Source organism: Amia ocellicauda, chromosome 8 (assembly GCF_036373705.1).
Source record: "Amia ocellicauda isolate fAmiCal2 chromosome 8, fAmiCal2.hap1, whole genome shotgun sequence".
NCBI lineage: Eukaryota > Metazoa > Chordata > Actinopteri > Amiiformes > Amiidae > Amia > Amia ocellicauda.
The window spans coordinates 34,236,680-34,254,792 of record NC_089857.1 but is presented as its reverse complement, the minus strand read 5'-3'; the positions used below and the strand labels follow the sequence as shown (position 1 = coordinate 34,254,792).

At 35.6% G+C, this 18,113-nt stretch overlaps 1 protein-coding gene across 1 annotated transcript; it reads left to right on the top strand.

Annotated features, from left to right (window-relative positions):
• Positions 1-213: 213 nt before the first annotated feature.
• Positions 214-10,958, top strand: gda (guanine deaminase). The gene is made up of 14 exons (XM_066711165.1): positions 214-354; positions 3,138-3,226; positions 3,569-3,740; positions 4,316-4,403; positions 4,794-4,899; positions 5,380-5,407; positions 6,909-7,016; positions 7,406-7,513; positions 8,404-8,501; positions 8,679-8,746; positions 9,087-9,233; positions 9,713-9,831; positions 10,025-10,052; positions 10,298-10,958. Exons 1-14 carry the CDS (start codon positions 229-231, stop codon positions 10,360-10,362), a joined length of 1,350 nt encoding a protein of 449 aa, XP_066567262.1. The 5' UTR covers positions 214-228; the 3' UTR covers positions 10,363-10,958.
• Positions 10,959-18,113: the final 7,155 nt, after the last annotated feature.

Sequence of the window (18,113 nt, the reverse complement as noted above, 5' to 3'; positions counted from 1 at the left end):
CGAAACATATTATATTAGTAGCAGTAATAGTAGTAGTGCTAGCAGACAAGGTATTCATTCTAACAGTGGATAGAATAATACTTTCATTGGAATTGAATAATGCTTGAATCATATCTTACACTTACAGGCAGGAGGAGCCCTGTCTGGGGTAAAACGTGATTTGACGCCACCCCCACACACACATATAAATGATGGCGCTATGCTGGGTGCTGATCTTCAGCAGACACTATGAGCTCTAACGAGGCGCACACAGAGGCGCACAAAGTGTTCAGAGGGACATTCATTCACTCCACTCACAGTGCGGCTGTGCAAGTGCTGCGCAATGCTGTCCTGGGACTGAACAGGAAAGGCAAGGTGAGGTTTATTACGATTAAACCTAAAACACTTGTATTTTATTTAATCACTCGAGACTATTTCTGTAAGAGGAACATGACATAGTATTTTTCACGATTATGTCCGTAATGTATTGTGATAAAGGCAGTTTTATTATAGTTTGAGTCTCATTAAAAAATAAATAGCCTACTGTACTTTATATAACCTAAAATAAATGTACTATTTACTTTCGTTTTATACTACTACTACTACTACTACTACTACCAATACTAATAATACATTATTATTATTATTATTATTATTATTATTATTATTATTATTATTATAGAATCCAGTAATATTTGATCTATATAGCTAGTGTATATATGGCTATATGTATGTATATATTTCTATATTTCTGTGCTCGATCTGTACAGTGACCTGGACTGCTGGCACAATTCTAGTAGTAAAGACGTTTGTTTGCAAAACAATTCACAATTACGAATCTAATATTCTCCTGACGTAATTGACATTAGTTAACATGCATTTCGAAATGCAGGTTTTGCACTCGTAACTATCACAAATTGTGTCTAAAAAAGCTGAGTTAAAAAAAAATGCTCAGATCGACGTTTTGATCTTTTGGACATCCATTACATCGCAGAAAGGGTGTTTTTGATGGGAAAGGAGAGATAAAGAAGAAAAAAACAAACGATGATCTAGACCATGACAAATGCAACACATGTGAAGATATCAGTGTCTGTTTCAATAGGTCCTGCAGATACAGCAGCGATAAACATGCAAAAAAACCAACACAACCTTCCTAACAGCATACCATAGTTTAGTTATTAAAACAAAACATCTATCTTCTGTGGAAATTATTCATTAAAAAATAGAGCTACCAGTGGAAGACCTTGAGTCCACCTCAGATACAAGAAGACATCAGAGCATAGAGCATTGTGTTTGGGTTGTAACTATATATTTAATATTACATTTAATTAAATCATTTTAAGACGGTATAACAATTATGTTTGTCTAATTGTCAGATTGTATGTATAAAGAACATGTTCTCATATTCTCAAAGAACATGAGCTGTCTATGGGTGTGTGTTGCTTCTACCAAAATGTGGATGGTCTTGTTTTGATCAGTAGACTGTCTGGTTCCAGAATATGTCATCATTGTCAATATTTTCTGAGATTTTGAATTCCTACTCAGACCAAGTATTACCCCACCCCCCATTTCAGAATGTGGCTAGTGGTATATTGCCAAGCCTACAATAAGTCCTGAAATGTGTGTTATTAGTTATTGTAATAATAAAAAGCATGTGTATATACACACATGTTGTCAGGATTTATGGTTATTGGCCACAATAGATATATTTACAACTCAAACACATAATGCTCTACCCCCCTACGTATTGATGTACCCTGAGGTGAACGCAAGGTCTTTCACCTGCTGCTGGTGTGCTTTTCCTTGCTGTGAAACGTAGCTAAATATTACAGTGTACTGTGGGGTTCCGTCCACAGCGAGACTCAAACCCCGTTCTCCCGCCACTGTGCAGGACCTTACCGCAACACCAGGCCTCTTTAGCAAGGATTCAGAATCACTACACTACCCTTCCCCCCCAGTAGTTAGAGCACGTCCTCGTGCTGCTCCTACATCTCCTGCCCTGAGATGGACTGAAGCAGGCTCAGCACAGTTAAATGTACTGTGGGTCTGGCCACAGTGAGACCTTACTGCAACACTACAAGGCCCAGACCTAGGTATATGTATGTATATATATATATATATATATATATGTAACTGAGACCCTCACCAGGACAAGTGGTGTAGAAAATGAATGGATGGATGGGTGGATGATATGTATATATGTATATGTATATACTACCGGTTAAAAGATTTAGAACACCCCAATTTTCCCAGTTTTTATTGAAATGTAAGCAGTTCAAGTCCAGTGAATAACCTGGAATGGTACAAAGGTAAGCGGTAAACTGACAGAGGTTAAAACAAAAAAAGTTTAGGTTACCAAAAACTGTTATACTGTTATTCATGGGATATCAAACTTGGCAATCAACACAATAGTGAAGAGTACACTTGGGATTAAAGAGAAGCACACGGATTTGGTGCCCTCTTAAGGGTACCAGAGGGGATTGTCAGCTTAAGGGGTTAAATTTTGTTAAATAAAATGATCCCATGATTCATTTTTTATCTTCAATTGTTTATTTGTTCTATGCTTTAATTTCAAAGTACAGTGAGACATTAAACTGCGTAAATTTCAATAAAAATTGGAAAAATTGAGGTGTTCTAAAACTTTTGACCGGTAGTGTATATATGTATATATATATTTACACATATATATATATATATATATATATATATATATATATATATTTACTGTATAACTAAGATATAACTCTTTGATAAAATTAGCAAATACATATATGCAAGTGGTGCAAACACATTTGTTTCTAATAGCATTAAAACACAACACACATATCGGCTATGTAGACAAAGGGTGGTTGGCTGTTACAATTAACATATATATATATGTATATATATATATATATATATATATATTAATTGTAACAGCCAACCACCCTTTGTCTACATAGCCGATATGTGTTGTGTTTTAATGCTATTAGAAACAAATGTGTTTGCACCACTTGCATGAAGTGTCCTGAAACATCAGTAACTGAATAATTTTTCAATCCTGATAATTATATTAACAGGATGACATTGATACCCAAGATAAGAGCTTTAGGAATGTTTGAAATTACTGTTCTGTGTTTGGCTGGTTTGTCATATGTGGTTTGTAATATGCATTACAGATTTGCTTTATCGGGGGTGCTCATGAACTGGAGAGTTTATCAGAGGCATGGCATTTCAAGATATCCGATGTCCGGCAACTCAAACAACGGTCAGTATTAATGCTTCCATTTTGGAATATATTTATTAAAACACAAGGAAAGGTATACGTCTTTGATAAAATGTTACGTTAACATATTAGTTTTCAGCAACATAGGGGCGTTTAATATACTTAAACCTTCTTATTAATAATGATTGAATTATAGTTTCTTAGCTTCACTGAGTTTTGGATGTCAGAATTAATATTTTTCAACAGCTTAGAAGGATTTAATTATTTGTAAATGGTTGTATATACTGTCAAAGTTATTTTCAGATAAGATCTTCCTTTTTGGAGGGTGGCACAGTAAGGTTTGTGGTGTTTATTTAATTATATTTGCACTTTGGTGTTTTGCAGGGAGTTTTTCATGCCTGGTTTGGTTGATACCCATATTCATGCACCTCAGTACCGCTATACAGGAACCGCCCTGGATCTTCCCCTTCTCGAGTGGCTGAACAGGTACACATTCCCAGTGGAAATGAAGTATGGAGATCCCAAGCTGGCAGAAGACATCTACACTAAAGTTGTGGTGAGCTGGAAATCAAACAGAAACTACCTCAATTACCTGATTGGCAATGGTATTAAAATTCAGCAAGATGAGTGAATTAACATTAGCATTAGATTATCTTTATATCTTATATCCTCTTGATATTGCTTTCTAATGACAATAGAGAACATGCTATTCATGAATTATAACCAACTAGGCTATTAGTAGTAGTAGTAGTAAACTGGCATCTTTATTGTCAGTTAATTAATCACAGATTTTCCGTAAATCTTCTTCACTTTAAACGTTTTTTGGTCATAAAGTCAAGGAATGTGTCTTTTACATGTGTGACTAAAATAGTCTGATATATAAGTGCCAAAATGTATTGTATGGAAAATAATTCCATAAAGACTGTGAACACATTGGTATTGGCAGTTATTGTACTTTGGAGAGTAATGCAGCTTGGTGAAAGATTCAGTTAAGTTCTGTTTGTACATTCAAAAGGAACGTCTGATCGCTTATGTGATGCAACATCAATATTTAGTACATTGAAAACGAAACTGTGGTAATTGAAATACAAAGTATTCCTTGGAAATAGCTAACAATTTCTTATGCTGTAGAAAAGAACCCTGAAAAATGGAACAACTACAGCTTGCTACTTTGCAACCATTCACACTGATTCATCTTTGCTTCTTGGAGAAATTGCAGGTATGTGGTAGATTTCTATGAACAAATCCAGGAAGAATTACAGTATTCAGTCTTAAATATTCAATTTGTTTTTTTAATTTGACTTAATTTGACTGGTTTTAAACAATAGTACCTCAGTCATACAATTAAATAAAGAAATACTGAGCTGCCAATCAATTTTAACTTATAAATAGTCAGGAAATTGAAGTAATACTGAAATCAATACATAATAATGATCTGCAGCAAAGATACAATATAGTACTTATAAATGCATATGATGATGATATTTAGGGTATAGTATGCAGTGAGTCAGGAGCACAACTGCTGTTCATTACAGAATAGTAATGCCTGGTGTTAATGGGTATGATATAAAGAACAACATGTTTTGTTGTTGTCCTTTGTGTTTCTTAGATAAGTATGGGCAAAGAGCACAGGTGGGTAAAGTTTGTATGGATACAAATGATGTTGTGAAAGCCTACAAAGAGACCACAGCAGATTCTTTGCAAGAAACTGAAAGGTAGAGTTTATCCAGAAATATTTTACATCACAGTACACTTCACAGATTTATTGTTAGTTTTGAAGTGTGGCAAGCATGTCACTTTGTGCATGGCTGGGTTTAAAGTACTGCCAATTTACTCTTGCATATAAGTAGAACATCTAATAATGAGGACCTATGTGATGTAGCCTTGAACAGGTGTCTTCTAAAGTGAAGCCAGTACATATCATTTAAATGCTTTTAAAATATTTGCATGTGACATAAGCTAGATGTACTTTTATAAAATGGTGCCAGTAGTAATTATGTTATCAGAGGTCGATATGAAAAAAGCACAGAAATTATTTCAAAGAAACATCTTACAAAAGAGCAAAGAGTACATAATTTAATGTAGTCCTAATTGAAGTGATTTAAACTAGAGCATGGTACAAAATCTGGTGCAAGATTGTGCAAGGTTGTGTAACCCTTTGTTGTATTTAAACGATTTTTATTGATAACTTACAGGTTTGTTATTGAACTTTTAAAAAGAAAGGTAAGTGTTCTTAATAGAAGTAACTGAAAATCTGACTTGCTATATATATGTATATACTATTAATATCAGTTAAAAATATTTCTATGTACATTTTGTTTTATGGTTCGAATGTTTCTGAAAGTGGAAAGGTTTATGCAAACAATATTTTGGATTAAAACCACGTCAATAACTCAGGACAATATGGTGACATCAGATTTACACTCACCTAAAGGATTATTAGGAACACCTGTTCAATTTCTCATTAATGCAATTATCTAACCAACCAATCACATGGCAGTTGCTTCAATGCATTTAGGGGTGTGGTCCTGGTCAAGACAATCTCCTGAACTCCAAACTGAATGTCTGAATGGGAAAGAAAGGTGATTTAAGCAATTTTGAGCGTGACATGGTTGTTGGTGCCAGACGGGCCGGTCTGAGTATTTCACAATCTGCTCAGTTACTGGGATTTTCATGCACAACCATTTCTAGGGTTTACAAAGAATGGTGTGAAAAGGGAAAAACATCCAGTATGCGGCAGTCCTGTGGGCGAAAATGCCTTGTTGATGCCAGAGGTCAGAGGAGAATGGGCCGACTGATTCAAGCTGATAGAAGAGCAACTTTGACTGAAATAACCACTCGTTACAACTGAGGTATGCAGCAAAGCATTTGTGAAGCCACAACACGTACAACCTTGAGACGGATGGGCTACAACAGCAGAAGACCCCACCGGGTACCACTCATCTCCACTACAAATAGGAAAAAGAGGCTACAATTTGCACAAGCTCACCACAATTGGACAGTTGAAGACTGGAAAAATGTTGCCTGGTCTGATGAGTCTCGATTTCTGTTGAGACATTCAGATGGTAGAGTCAGAATTTGGCGTAAACAGAATGAAAACATGGATCCATCATGCCTTGTTACCACTGTGCAGGCTGGTGGTGGTGGTGTAATGGTGTGGGGGATGTTTTCTTGGCACACTTTAGGCCCCTTAGTGCCAATTGGGCATCGTTTAAATGCCACGGCCTACCTGAGCATTGTTTCTGACCATGTCCATCCCTTTATGACCACCATGTACCCATCCTCTGATGGCTACTTCCAGCAGGATAATGCACCATGTCACAAAGGTCGAATCATTTCAAATTGGTTTCTTGAACATGACAATGAGTTCACTGTACTAAACTGGCCCCCACAGTCACCAGATCTCAACCCTATAGAGCATCTTTGGGATGTGGTGGAACGGGAGCTTCGTGCCCTGGATGTGCATCCCACAAATCTCCATCAACTGCAAGATGCTATCCTATCAATATGGGCCAACATTTCTAAAGAATGCTTTCAGCACCTTGTTGAATCAATGCCACGTAGAATTAAGGCAGTTCTGAAGGCGAAAGGGGGTCAAACACAGTATTAGTATGGTGTTCCTAATAATCCTTTAGGTGAGTGTATATATTTCAATTCTAAATTAAAGTAAGTAAAGAGGTTTTGTGGTAATGTGTGAAGATGACAATGAGTTTTCTCTTTCAAGTATGCACACGTGAAGCCTGTCATAACCCCCAGATTTGTGCCTTCCTGCTCAGCAAAACTCCTAGCTCAGCTGGGGCAGATGGCAATAAAATATGATCTCCACATTCAGGTATTATTTTTAAAATTTGCTCTGACAGTATCATCTGAATTGTAATCTGGTTCCATCTGCATTGAGTGAAAGTTAAAATTAGTATTATCACTATTAGAATAATTGTATTTATTAAGAATCATTTTTGTAATGACCTTGAGATATTGCATGGTGGAGAGGACTAGTTCAACTCTTACTGATAACACCGTGAGCCCAGTTGAGCCACCCAGAAGCCCTGATTGGGAATATTCTGACTTCAAGATCTTATGAAAGGATAATCTATGGAAATAAAAATCTTTAGACTTTTCTCTTTATTATTATATCTGTTCTGCTGATATGCATTTGCATTGATGAAGTATTTCCTGATCTGCTAAGTAGAGACACTAAAATTCAAATTCTCTTTTAACCAGAGTCACATTAGCGAGACGACTGCAGAAGTGGATCTTGTGAAAAACAACTTTCCTGCCAACACGTCATACACAGATGTTTACAATAAGCACAACCTTTTGACAGACAAAGTGAGTATCCCGATGTGTATATATTATGGTTTTGGACTCAGATCAGTAGATATTGTCTGCATTACTTTATTACAGCCATTTAATTTATTCCACAGTGTGAATTTTCGCAATAATCTGAACTACCCTACTCAAAATGTAAGCATATGTGACTCAAGGATTTTATCACGGCGTATACTCAGCAAGTGTAACAGTAAAAAAGAGTAACAGTCTGGAGTCTACGTGGACTCCTCACTTTCTCCATCCAAACAATGTAGGGAAGCAATAAATAAAGGCAAACAGTGTTAGGGTATATTGTCAAAAGTGTAGAATTGAGAACAAGGGCAGTAATGTTCAGACTGTACAATGCACTAGTTAGAGCTCATCTGGATACTGTGTGCAGTTCTGGGCTCCACACTTCAAGAAAGATATCGCTGCTCTAGAGGCAGTTCAGAGGAGAGCAACCAGACTTATTCCAGGTCTGAAGGGAATGTCCTACTGAGAGACTGAGGGAACTGATCCTTTTCACCCTGGAACAGAGGAGACTACGTGGGGACTTGATTCAAGTCTTCAAAATCATGAAAGGCATCGACCACATCAAACCAGAGGAGCTTTTCCAGATCAGCAGGGACACATGCACCCGGGGACACAAATGGAAATTGGGCTTCAAGGCATTAAAAATGGAAAACAGGAGACACTTCTTCACATAGAGAGGCGTCACAATCTGGAACAAACTCCCCAGCAATGTGGTTGGGGCTGAAAGTTTGGGAACATTTAAAAATAGACTGGATAGAATCCTTGGATCACTCAGTTATTAATGTACACCAAACGAGCACGATGGGTCGAATGGCCTCCTCTCATTTGTAAACTATGTTCTTATGTTCTAAATGTAATGATATCCTCTTGTTTTATAGACTGTGATGGCACATGGCTGTCACCTTACTGATGAGGAGCTGGAGGTCTTTAGAAGCAGGGGTGCTGCAATCTCTCACTGTCCCAATTCCAACATCTCGTGAGTGCACTCAAACACAAGTCTGTTGGACATCAATATCTTCCAGGTGGTTCTGTAAGAATCAAATGGATTGTAATGATCTAAGGATGCATTGTGCAAGACGGCAAAGGTTAGAAATCACACATAACAGTTGTGATTCCCTTGATCATCCATCAGTGTTTGTCTGTCTATCTGTAGGCTGTGCAGTGGGATGCTAGATGTTCGGAGAGTTCTGAAGCACAACGTGAAACTGGGACTTGGCACAGGTAAACTGATTCCTGGAACCATCACATATTGGTGGCTCCTTGCTTGCTAGAGACTTGAATCTACCAAAATGAAAGTTGCCATCAAGTATTGGGAATGGAGTTCACAATGCTAGTGGATCAAAATGTTCATCTACCAAGTCTGTTTTATATATATATATATATATATATATATATATATATATATATATATATTATGAGTGCTTGAGCAGTTATATTTTAAAACAACTTAAGTCTGTTACAAATACCTGTAACCCACAGGCTGGATTGGAGTCCTGCTCTTTTGCTCAGATTCCAAATGTTAGCAAAGCAAAACTATATTTATTACAAATGTTTCCCATAGATGTTGCTGGTGGCTATTCTCCTTCCATGCTCGATGCTATCAGACGAGCGGTTGACACATCCAAGGCTCTCACTATCAATAACCCTGGATATGAAACCCTCACCTACCAGGAAATCTTCAGACTGGCTACCCTAGGGGGAAGCCAAGGTGAGGATATGGAATTGAAGGATAGATCCAATGAAGTGAGACAAGTATAACAATTGGTCTGTATTACCTGTTAGCTGTAACTTTTCTCTATGGTGTGTTACACTTATACAACTGGGCAGATAGATGACCTCTACCATATCTTTCATGTTTTAATGCCTCTATAACATATTCTCTGGCATATTCGGTTATTACATTTTTTGGGACAACACGTCCAGATTCCGGTGTTATTACATTTGGCATTTTTGACACTTGCTATGTAAGGATTCATAGTAATCGTTTGTAGATTGTTCATAAGAAGAATGATCCTCTTTATTCGTGTAAATCTACATGTGTGTATTTTTGTATTTTTCTGTTTCACATTAAGCATTTTTCGTTTTTGAGCAAGGACTGTACATTTAAAATCGAGTACCTGCTAAAATAAACTGTACTGGGGAACTGTTTTCGATCATTTGCTTAAAAGGCAGTACTTGTGTTCACAGCTTTATGTTTGGAAGACACCATTGGTAACTTTGAAGTGGGGAAGGATTTTGATGCAGTTCTAGTCAACCCATCTGTTCCAGACAGTCCTTTTGATGTTTTTGAAGATGAAACGGAGGAGGTATTTCAATTTCTTTACTCACAGTTAATTGTTCATTATTTATTTAGCAGCACTAATACATTAAGCCAACTTTAGGAATACGTTCCGGTGTATGAACTACAGAGCAAGCTATTAAAGATGGAAAAATTATAGGGAGTCACAGTGGCAAGATCTGAAAATCGATAAACTTTATTTGTATTTTCTGTTCTTTCAGATTATTCTGGAGAAGTTCCTCAATTTAGGTAAGTAATAAATGTTGTATCTTGATATACAGTATGAATGGAGGTGATTTATCAGAATTGTTCACCTACTCTTCTAATATATACTAAAAACAAAATTAGATCCCTGCACAAAATAATTTAGGTGTAGATCTTTACTAGAGATATTCAATTTCATTGCAAATGTAGCTCATTTAACCTCTGTCATAAATCAAATACTGAAATCAAGACACGAGACATTGGTTTAAGTGTAATATTTGTTTTTTCAGGTGATGACCGAAACATTTTGAAAGTTTATGTTGCTGGAAAGAGAGTGGTTCCTTTTAAAAAGTGACTCTAATAAAAAGTAATCATGGGCATTTTAATACTCTTTAATAGGTTTTTATTTGTTTAATACTTTATAGAATACAGTATATTACTTTAATATTAAGTCAATTTGAGTCAATTTGTATGATTTGTATGCGGTTCCTTACTTTATTGGTATTTTCTGTTCAATCCATGTTAGGAAAGCATCACTTTTTTTTCAATTATGTTATACATGTTTGCCAAAAACATAGTTAAGACTAGCACCTGGATAAACAGTTAACTTAAGCCATACATGCAGAACCATAAGATATTGGCACTAGAAGGGTTGTGTTATGCATGTATTAATGTTTTCCACTGGCAAAATTGTTTCAAGAACTTAATGTACGACAATTAAATTGCAGTTGCATTTGTCAGTGAATTAACATTGTTATTTTAATATCTATATACATATTTTTTTTTTTCAGAACATTTATATGGATAAATAAGGGCTAAATATGTTTGTTATTATTGATTTTAGACTGTTCATATATTTCCATGTATGACTGTGTATCAGGATAGTAAACCTACAATTTTTCATGTTCTAAGCAACCATAACTTATTAAACAAATGTTTCTTGCTTCTTTCTATTATTACTATGTATGTATTGTATTTAAGATGAGTAGCAAAATGACAGAGATAGTATAATGCCAACCAGAAGAGATTGATAGTATAAAGATTGTCTCATTACACAATGCCACACCTCAATAACACAGACATCCTTAAATCAGACATTAGAAAAAAGTTGAAAAAGACACACTGAGTTCATTGTAATCTGTGTTACAATTAAATACTCACTTAGGCATTTTCCAAATTTTTGTATTGCAAATTGTGACAAAACGGTATTGGTAATGGCCAACTCCAGAGCCTTGACAGGGGCCTTAGAAAAGAGCTCTGAGAAAAACAGCACCTGGGAGAACCATTTCCACACCCCACCCTGAAAGAGACAATTCTGTGATCAAATATGGACCATTTATCTACAACTTGTGCTTCATTTGTGTGGACAGCAGAATTGAAATATGCACCTGAGCTGCCAACCAATGCCCCATTTCCCTGTTTTATACATGTGGATCCCAAGTGCAAATATTTTCAATTGTAATGTGATACTTATTATTATTATTATTATTATTATTATTATTATTATTATTATTATTATTATTATTTCTTGGCAGACGCCCTTATCCAGGGCGACTTACAACATAAGTGCAAAAATACAGTGAAGTTATTACAGGTTAATCATGATACAGCTATTCTTGGAATATCTGTTTTGTGGGTCTCAATCTAATTTATATATATATATATTTTTTTTTTTACACAATTTCCATGCTATATTTTTCTTCAAGAAAGCAGATTGAAGCAGGATGGAATACTTATATAATTTGTCAATAATTTAAAAAATGTAATCCATTATACCCATATTCCTACACCAATTCCACATTCAAACCTGTTCAAAATCTACACATCCTGACTGTAATAAAATAAAGGCTGCATCATTCCTTCAGCAGAATACAATTCCACACACAATACGGTTCATGGACCTAGATAACCCTTTGATAATGTACATCATCAAGGATTATAGCCTACTTGTCAATCAATCCAACTCAGTAAACAACATTCCTAAGTCACTATACAAATATAAATTGTACAAGAAAAAATGAATGTGCTTGTAAATATACACTACAATTACTGCTACTGACTTGAATAAAATATACATAATTCCAAAATGAAATCAGAATGAAATGCAAAAACTGTTTTAATCTTGAACAAATTGTAAAAATAATAGAAGGTAGCTGTAGAACTATTTTCTTCCACAAAGTCAGAGTCTGGAGTCAGAAATCAACAGGTTTTATTATGAAGGCCTTCAGAGAGACAGGGCGCACACAGGCAGTCTCCTGGTATGTGTCCCCAATTCTGAGTTGACAGCATAATTTTACAGACACAAGATTGAGTAAAAACAACTCCATATTAGTAACATACAGACAAAGCGGATTTTAACAGAAACAGTATATAGATTTGATGAGCTCAGCAACTCCACAGACACATACAATGAGCATCGAAACTATCACAGACCAGTTGTGTAGTGGTAAAATAACCCAGTGAAGTATTTAGGCCAAAGATGGGGTTGCAACACTTAAGCGCAGTGTAAGCACTCTGGGTGGATATGGGATCTCCCCTGAGTTGGAGAGCAAACACCAGGAGAGGTTCATATGTGGGCACACACACACATACAGAAAATAAATAACACAAAAACAGACCCACACACATACACATTTCCTAACAAATGTTTGCCTTGAGTTTGTGTGTAGTCATACGATCAGAGTTGTATTTAAACATTATAGTTTTTATACAATATAGTACAATACAGTCTATTACAGTGCAATATATTATAGTTACAGTTATTATAATTAATGTATCACAGTGCAGGATATTGTACAGAGTATTATACAGTACAGTACATAGGGCAAAGCAATAGGCTTCTCTAGGGCAACAGTTCATAGTTTGTGAATAATATGAGGAATAACATGCATTTATCTGAAACTTGTAAGAATTATGCAATAATATGGAGACATTTAGGATGTCCCCTACAACTCTTTGTCCACTATTACTCTGCCCCCTCTATGGCAATTTCTGCTCTCCTATTTTTTGTTTTTGTGTGAAACCTTTTTTGTCACATATGTTACTGTTGTATGGCATATGTTGCTCCTTTATGACATTTGGAAGCATATGATACTTTTTGGTCATGTATGACACCTTTAGGTCTTGTATGATACGTGCTGTTCACGTATGACACTTTTGAGTCCCTATGTCATGTTTTGCTCCTGTATGGCATTTGTTGGTCGCATGTCACATTTTTGTGTCACATATGACACTTTTTAGTCCCACAGAGCATGTTTTGGTTGCATAAGATACTATGTGATATTGTAAAAAATGTTATTATGATTATTATTATTATTATTATACTCCTCATCTAAAAAAAATAAAGAATATTATTAATAATTTCATCAAACTGATCGAGTACTAATTGAGAAATGCACATCACTAATACCTACATGTGTGGATCGACATTCTGATGACCATGATTTTTGCACATCCATTTTACTTTAAATCAAATACTCTAAATTCCTTTATTGATACATATGTTCAATTTCCCCTTTTCATCAAAAATGTGGCTAACAGGAGGAGGACTTAATTGTACATTATATTATTCCAGACTTTACTTGGTTACAATTGCTAAATTGTAACTGGATTATATGCTCTTTTCCAGGAATGGACAGGAGCAAAGTTACTAATGTTTTGCATACTGTGCCAAGTGCAATCAGATAATACAGTGCATAAGGCAAAGTGCAGCACCACAAATTATTAACCCCACTTATTTTACCAGTGCTATATGGCTCCAAAGCAAGAAAGTGTTTTGTACAACCACACTCAAAACTAGTCACTGTTTAAAGTTTCTTGTGTTTCTGCTTTTATGAGTTAAGCAAATGTTGATCCGTGGACTGTACAGATCTCGATACTTTTCTTGGACTACTGTACCTAAAATTACATTGGGGAACCCAAGACTAATGCAAATCTCTGCGTGTGAAACCAGTTTAACTTGGTCTACCAGATACCTGTTTTGTCAGGGTTTATATGAGAAAAATGAATTTTTACCAAGCTATACTACACTTAAACCAAGAGTAAATCATCATGTTCTACTGTAGTAAACTTATCCTAGAAACATTTATCATAGTATATTATGGTACTTCCATGGTTTGGTGTAGTTAATTGCCTTCTATTGAATCAAGACCCAGTGCAGAGACATGTGAGTTTAACTTGACTGGGCCAAAAGCCAGGTGCAGGTGTCACTGTTTAAGCACCCTCTGTCAGTCTCTCAGAAGTAGATCAGTTGAGACAGATGTATTAGACACTTCTTTATATGAAATGGGCTCAGTGGACATTGCAAATGAGAAATGCTTCAGCATCTGAATTACGTTTGGATTATAATTACATTTTGATACCAGTCTTATAAAAATCTGTCATTCTGTTAAAATATTGAATGTCTTCATGAGGAATATTTAATAGAAAATACAGGACTTTAGTCATCTGTTGAAGATTTATATTTTATGGGCATAGCTTGGATCAATTTCACATAAAGCAAAAAACAAAACAAAACAAATCAAACAAAAAATTGCCAGTCAAATCTGAATAAAGCCATTAAGGAAACAGAGGTTCCCATTACTTGTAGCTTCAGTTTGTACAGATGAGTCAAAAGTTCAGGCTGGCATCAAGTCCACAGTGTGTAAAAAGACGTCTGTTCACAGAAAAACAAACCCTCAGTTCCAGCCCTCCCAAGCCACAATGCAGCAGATTTGGTAGGTGTCTCACAAATCATCAAACGGTCAAAATGTGCTCAATTTGTAATTTTTACAAACACTTAATTCAGCCTGAACTTATATATATTGGAATATAGAACCCAGTCAAACCTGGGTCGTGTGAATACTTCCCTAAAATTATAAAAATGTGTAAATATATTGTTTTGAATCAAGAGGCCACTAGGGGGTGCTACACTACATTAAATAAACTATCAACATGTTTTTCAAAAGGGGCAAAATAAGCCTTTTTTTAAACCTAATTTATGCATCTCAATGACTTACTTTGCACCTTTTGAAAATCAAGCTGTATATAACCAATTCAAGTGTTTGTAATTTTTGTAGACACACACAGACAAACACACAATTCCCCCTGCAGCATTCATTACATTACACAGCTTGAATGAGATAGTAAGATAACTAAAGCAGAGCATTTTTTACTCTTAAAATACTGCAGAATATTTTAAATATTGTAGGAGTTAAACTGCTAAATGTAGCCTTTGCATTCTTGTCACGTAGACCATCCTAATTGTCTAGAGAAACTTTATTACAGTTTTAACCATGTTAATATTAAATGTATAGATGCTAAATGCCCTGAAGGACTTTAAGTAGGAATAATTATTCCTTTTTATTTTGTGTTAGATTTGATAAACATGCTGTCAAAGCTTACAGTACCAAAGTACCTCACAATCTCTTCCTTCAGTCCTCGACCACTCTATATGTCTCTTTATATTAACACATATTTCCCTACCTAAGCTGGTGTTGCCTATTCCCCCCTACCCCTGTAAAAAACTAAATTCCTCCCTGTGATCATACATGACTTAACAATGATATTCTAAACAATAATGTTTTCTTTGAAACATGGACACAAACATGCAGGCATATAATATGCAAAGCCAATGAAACTGTTCTCCTGCCTCCCAAACTTTGAGATTTACTCACGTTGTTAGCCCATATCACCCGGACCGTATGAGGCATTAGATGCTTGTGCAGAAAGGCTCCTGAGGCAGAAACAGCCGACTTTCCTGCAGTAAAACCCACAGTATGAACACATACACTCTTGAGACAAATAAGCTAGCCTTTGTGCGGTATTGAGTTACTTAGTGTCTCTCAGGCTGAGGAGTGAGTTGACTCTGTGCCAGCTGTCTCAGTCATGGGGGATTGCAAGTAGGACTTAGAAGGAATAAGGGCAAGCAGTTAAACAGAGTTCAAGCCGGTTGTAGATCTTAATGACTTAAAGGTCTGCCAAGATTTTCTCAGGGGAGGTGGACATACAAAAGCAAACAGAACCCTTGTACAAACACCAATAAGATTACATTTCATTTTGTCTGAAAGCTTAGACATTTTCCATTTTCTACACACGGTGTAAAACCATACATGTTCAAAAAGGACAAAACAAAAACAAAGCAAATAACAAAAAACAAAAACAAACATTTGAAATATGCAAATTAGTGCACTTTACTGTAAACTGTGTTTTGTTATACAATCCAGGAATGTTTTGTAATTATCTTGATTCCCAGAGGTATTCTATAATGATCCAGTGTTGTATATTACTTCTTCTCTCAGGAAACAAAGTAATACCAAACAAACAAACAAACAAAAACAAGACACACCGTTTCAACCCATAGCCTAAGCAGATTAATTACATGATGTTTACGAAACTTAATAAAAATAGGATGCGATTCCAAAACAGGGTTTGTGTCTGTTTTACAGTGCTGGAAAAACACAAACGGAGTCCAAGCCACGTGAGTGAGACATGACAGTGAGATAATAAACAGACAGAGCTTCATACAGGCAGTGTCTATCTTTGCCTCTGGACTCTCAGAAGTGCTGAGTAAGCCTGTGAAACAAATCTGGATTTGTTTGCCTAACAGCCGGCCTCTCCAGATAGAAGACACTAGCAGCACTATGACGCAGTACCTTAAGTGTTGATCCTGGTGTTGTAATAATGAGCCTTATCATTGACTGTCATTAGTGTGGAAAAGGTCACAGGCTGGCTTTGTTTCCCACACACAGCTCTGATCAGGAGTGATGCGATCAAAGAAAGATACAAAAATGGTGGCTTACAGGACATGTAAACGCACACTGGAATCATAAGTAATTGACGTCACATATGTAGTGAAGTCTATATACAGGATTCTATTTCATGAATCTCTTTAATGCATAATATTAAAATTAATATGCACCCTCCATTTTATTTCTGCTTCCATTTGGTTATTGGTTATTTATTTGGGCATTTATTGGAGGCTTTGTGAAAGAACCTGGCATATGGATCTTCTGTAGTTTTAGGTGATGATTTTCACCTCGTGACTTTAGCAAATGCCCACAATAAAAGCCAACTCCATAAGCATCCTGGATTTTCCTGTTTATTTGAAATAATATGAGACAAATAAGAAAACTATCAATCTATCTATACTTCTGTACCACTGCGCAACAGCCTGCTATCATAAAACATTAGAACCAATTGATTTACCTCCAATGTCATTTTTCATGTTGTCATTCAATAAATCAATAATTTCAACCTTTAAGTCAGTTATTTGATATGCTGCATGACTTTAGTAAGGATGAATTGTTAGGGGCATTAACATTCAGATTGTATGAGAAGCAATTAGTATTCAGAATTGTAAGTGTCTGGGTAACATAACTAATTACCCTGTTGGTATCTGCACATTATTTCATAGTTACTCAAATATACTGCAGCAGCATGTATGGCTACAGTACACTTTTATTTAAGGAATATTGTTAATGTTGCATGTACCAGAATAGTAGGTTTGTCCTTGCAGACTGAATAGGTTTGTATTTCAGATGGAACTAGACAGTCACCAATTTTATGAAATTATGTAATAAGACACACTACTGTGCATTCAGTCCTGTAGAACATCAAATGGCAAATGACACAAAGGTCAAGACGTTTTCTTGACCTCAAACAAAGTTTAGATCTGATCTTTAGCACTCCTTGCATTCTTCAACTTCAGTATATAAACACACTTGAATTCCAAAATTATTCTAATTAAGCTCAGGTTTGTATTGAGATTGTAGAGAAAAAATACATACACAAATACAAATAGATAAATGCAAAGTACTGCCAGAATGTAGCAGAAATCCAGTTAACATATAAATGGGACATTTTTTAACTGAAGAAAGCAGCCTATAAAACAGATGTTTATCTTAATTGGTCATTGTCCCTTGTAGAAAACGTGTTAACAATATGCTTAGAAATACAATGAAAAGCAAATCATTCTAAAGAGACAATGCTATATACATATGTATAGTAAGACCTTGCAGACACATGAACAGAATATTGTCTTTAACAATGTAAATGTATTTATTTAAAGTTATTCGCAGATCTTCGAGTCTAAAGAATTTTAGGGTCACTTTAACTGTACTCAAAAAT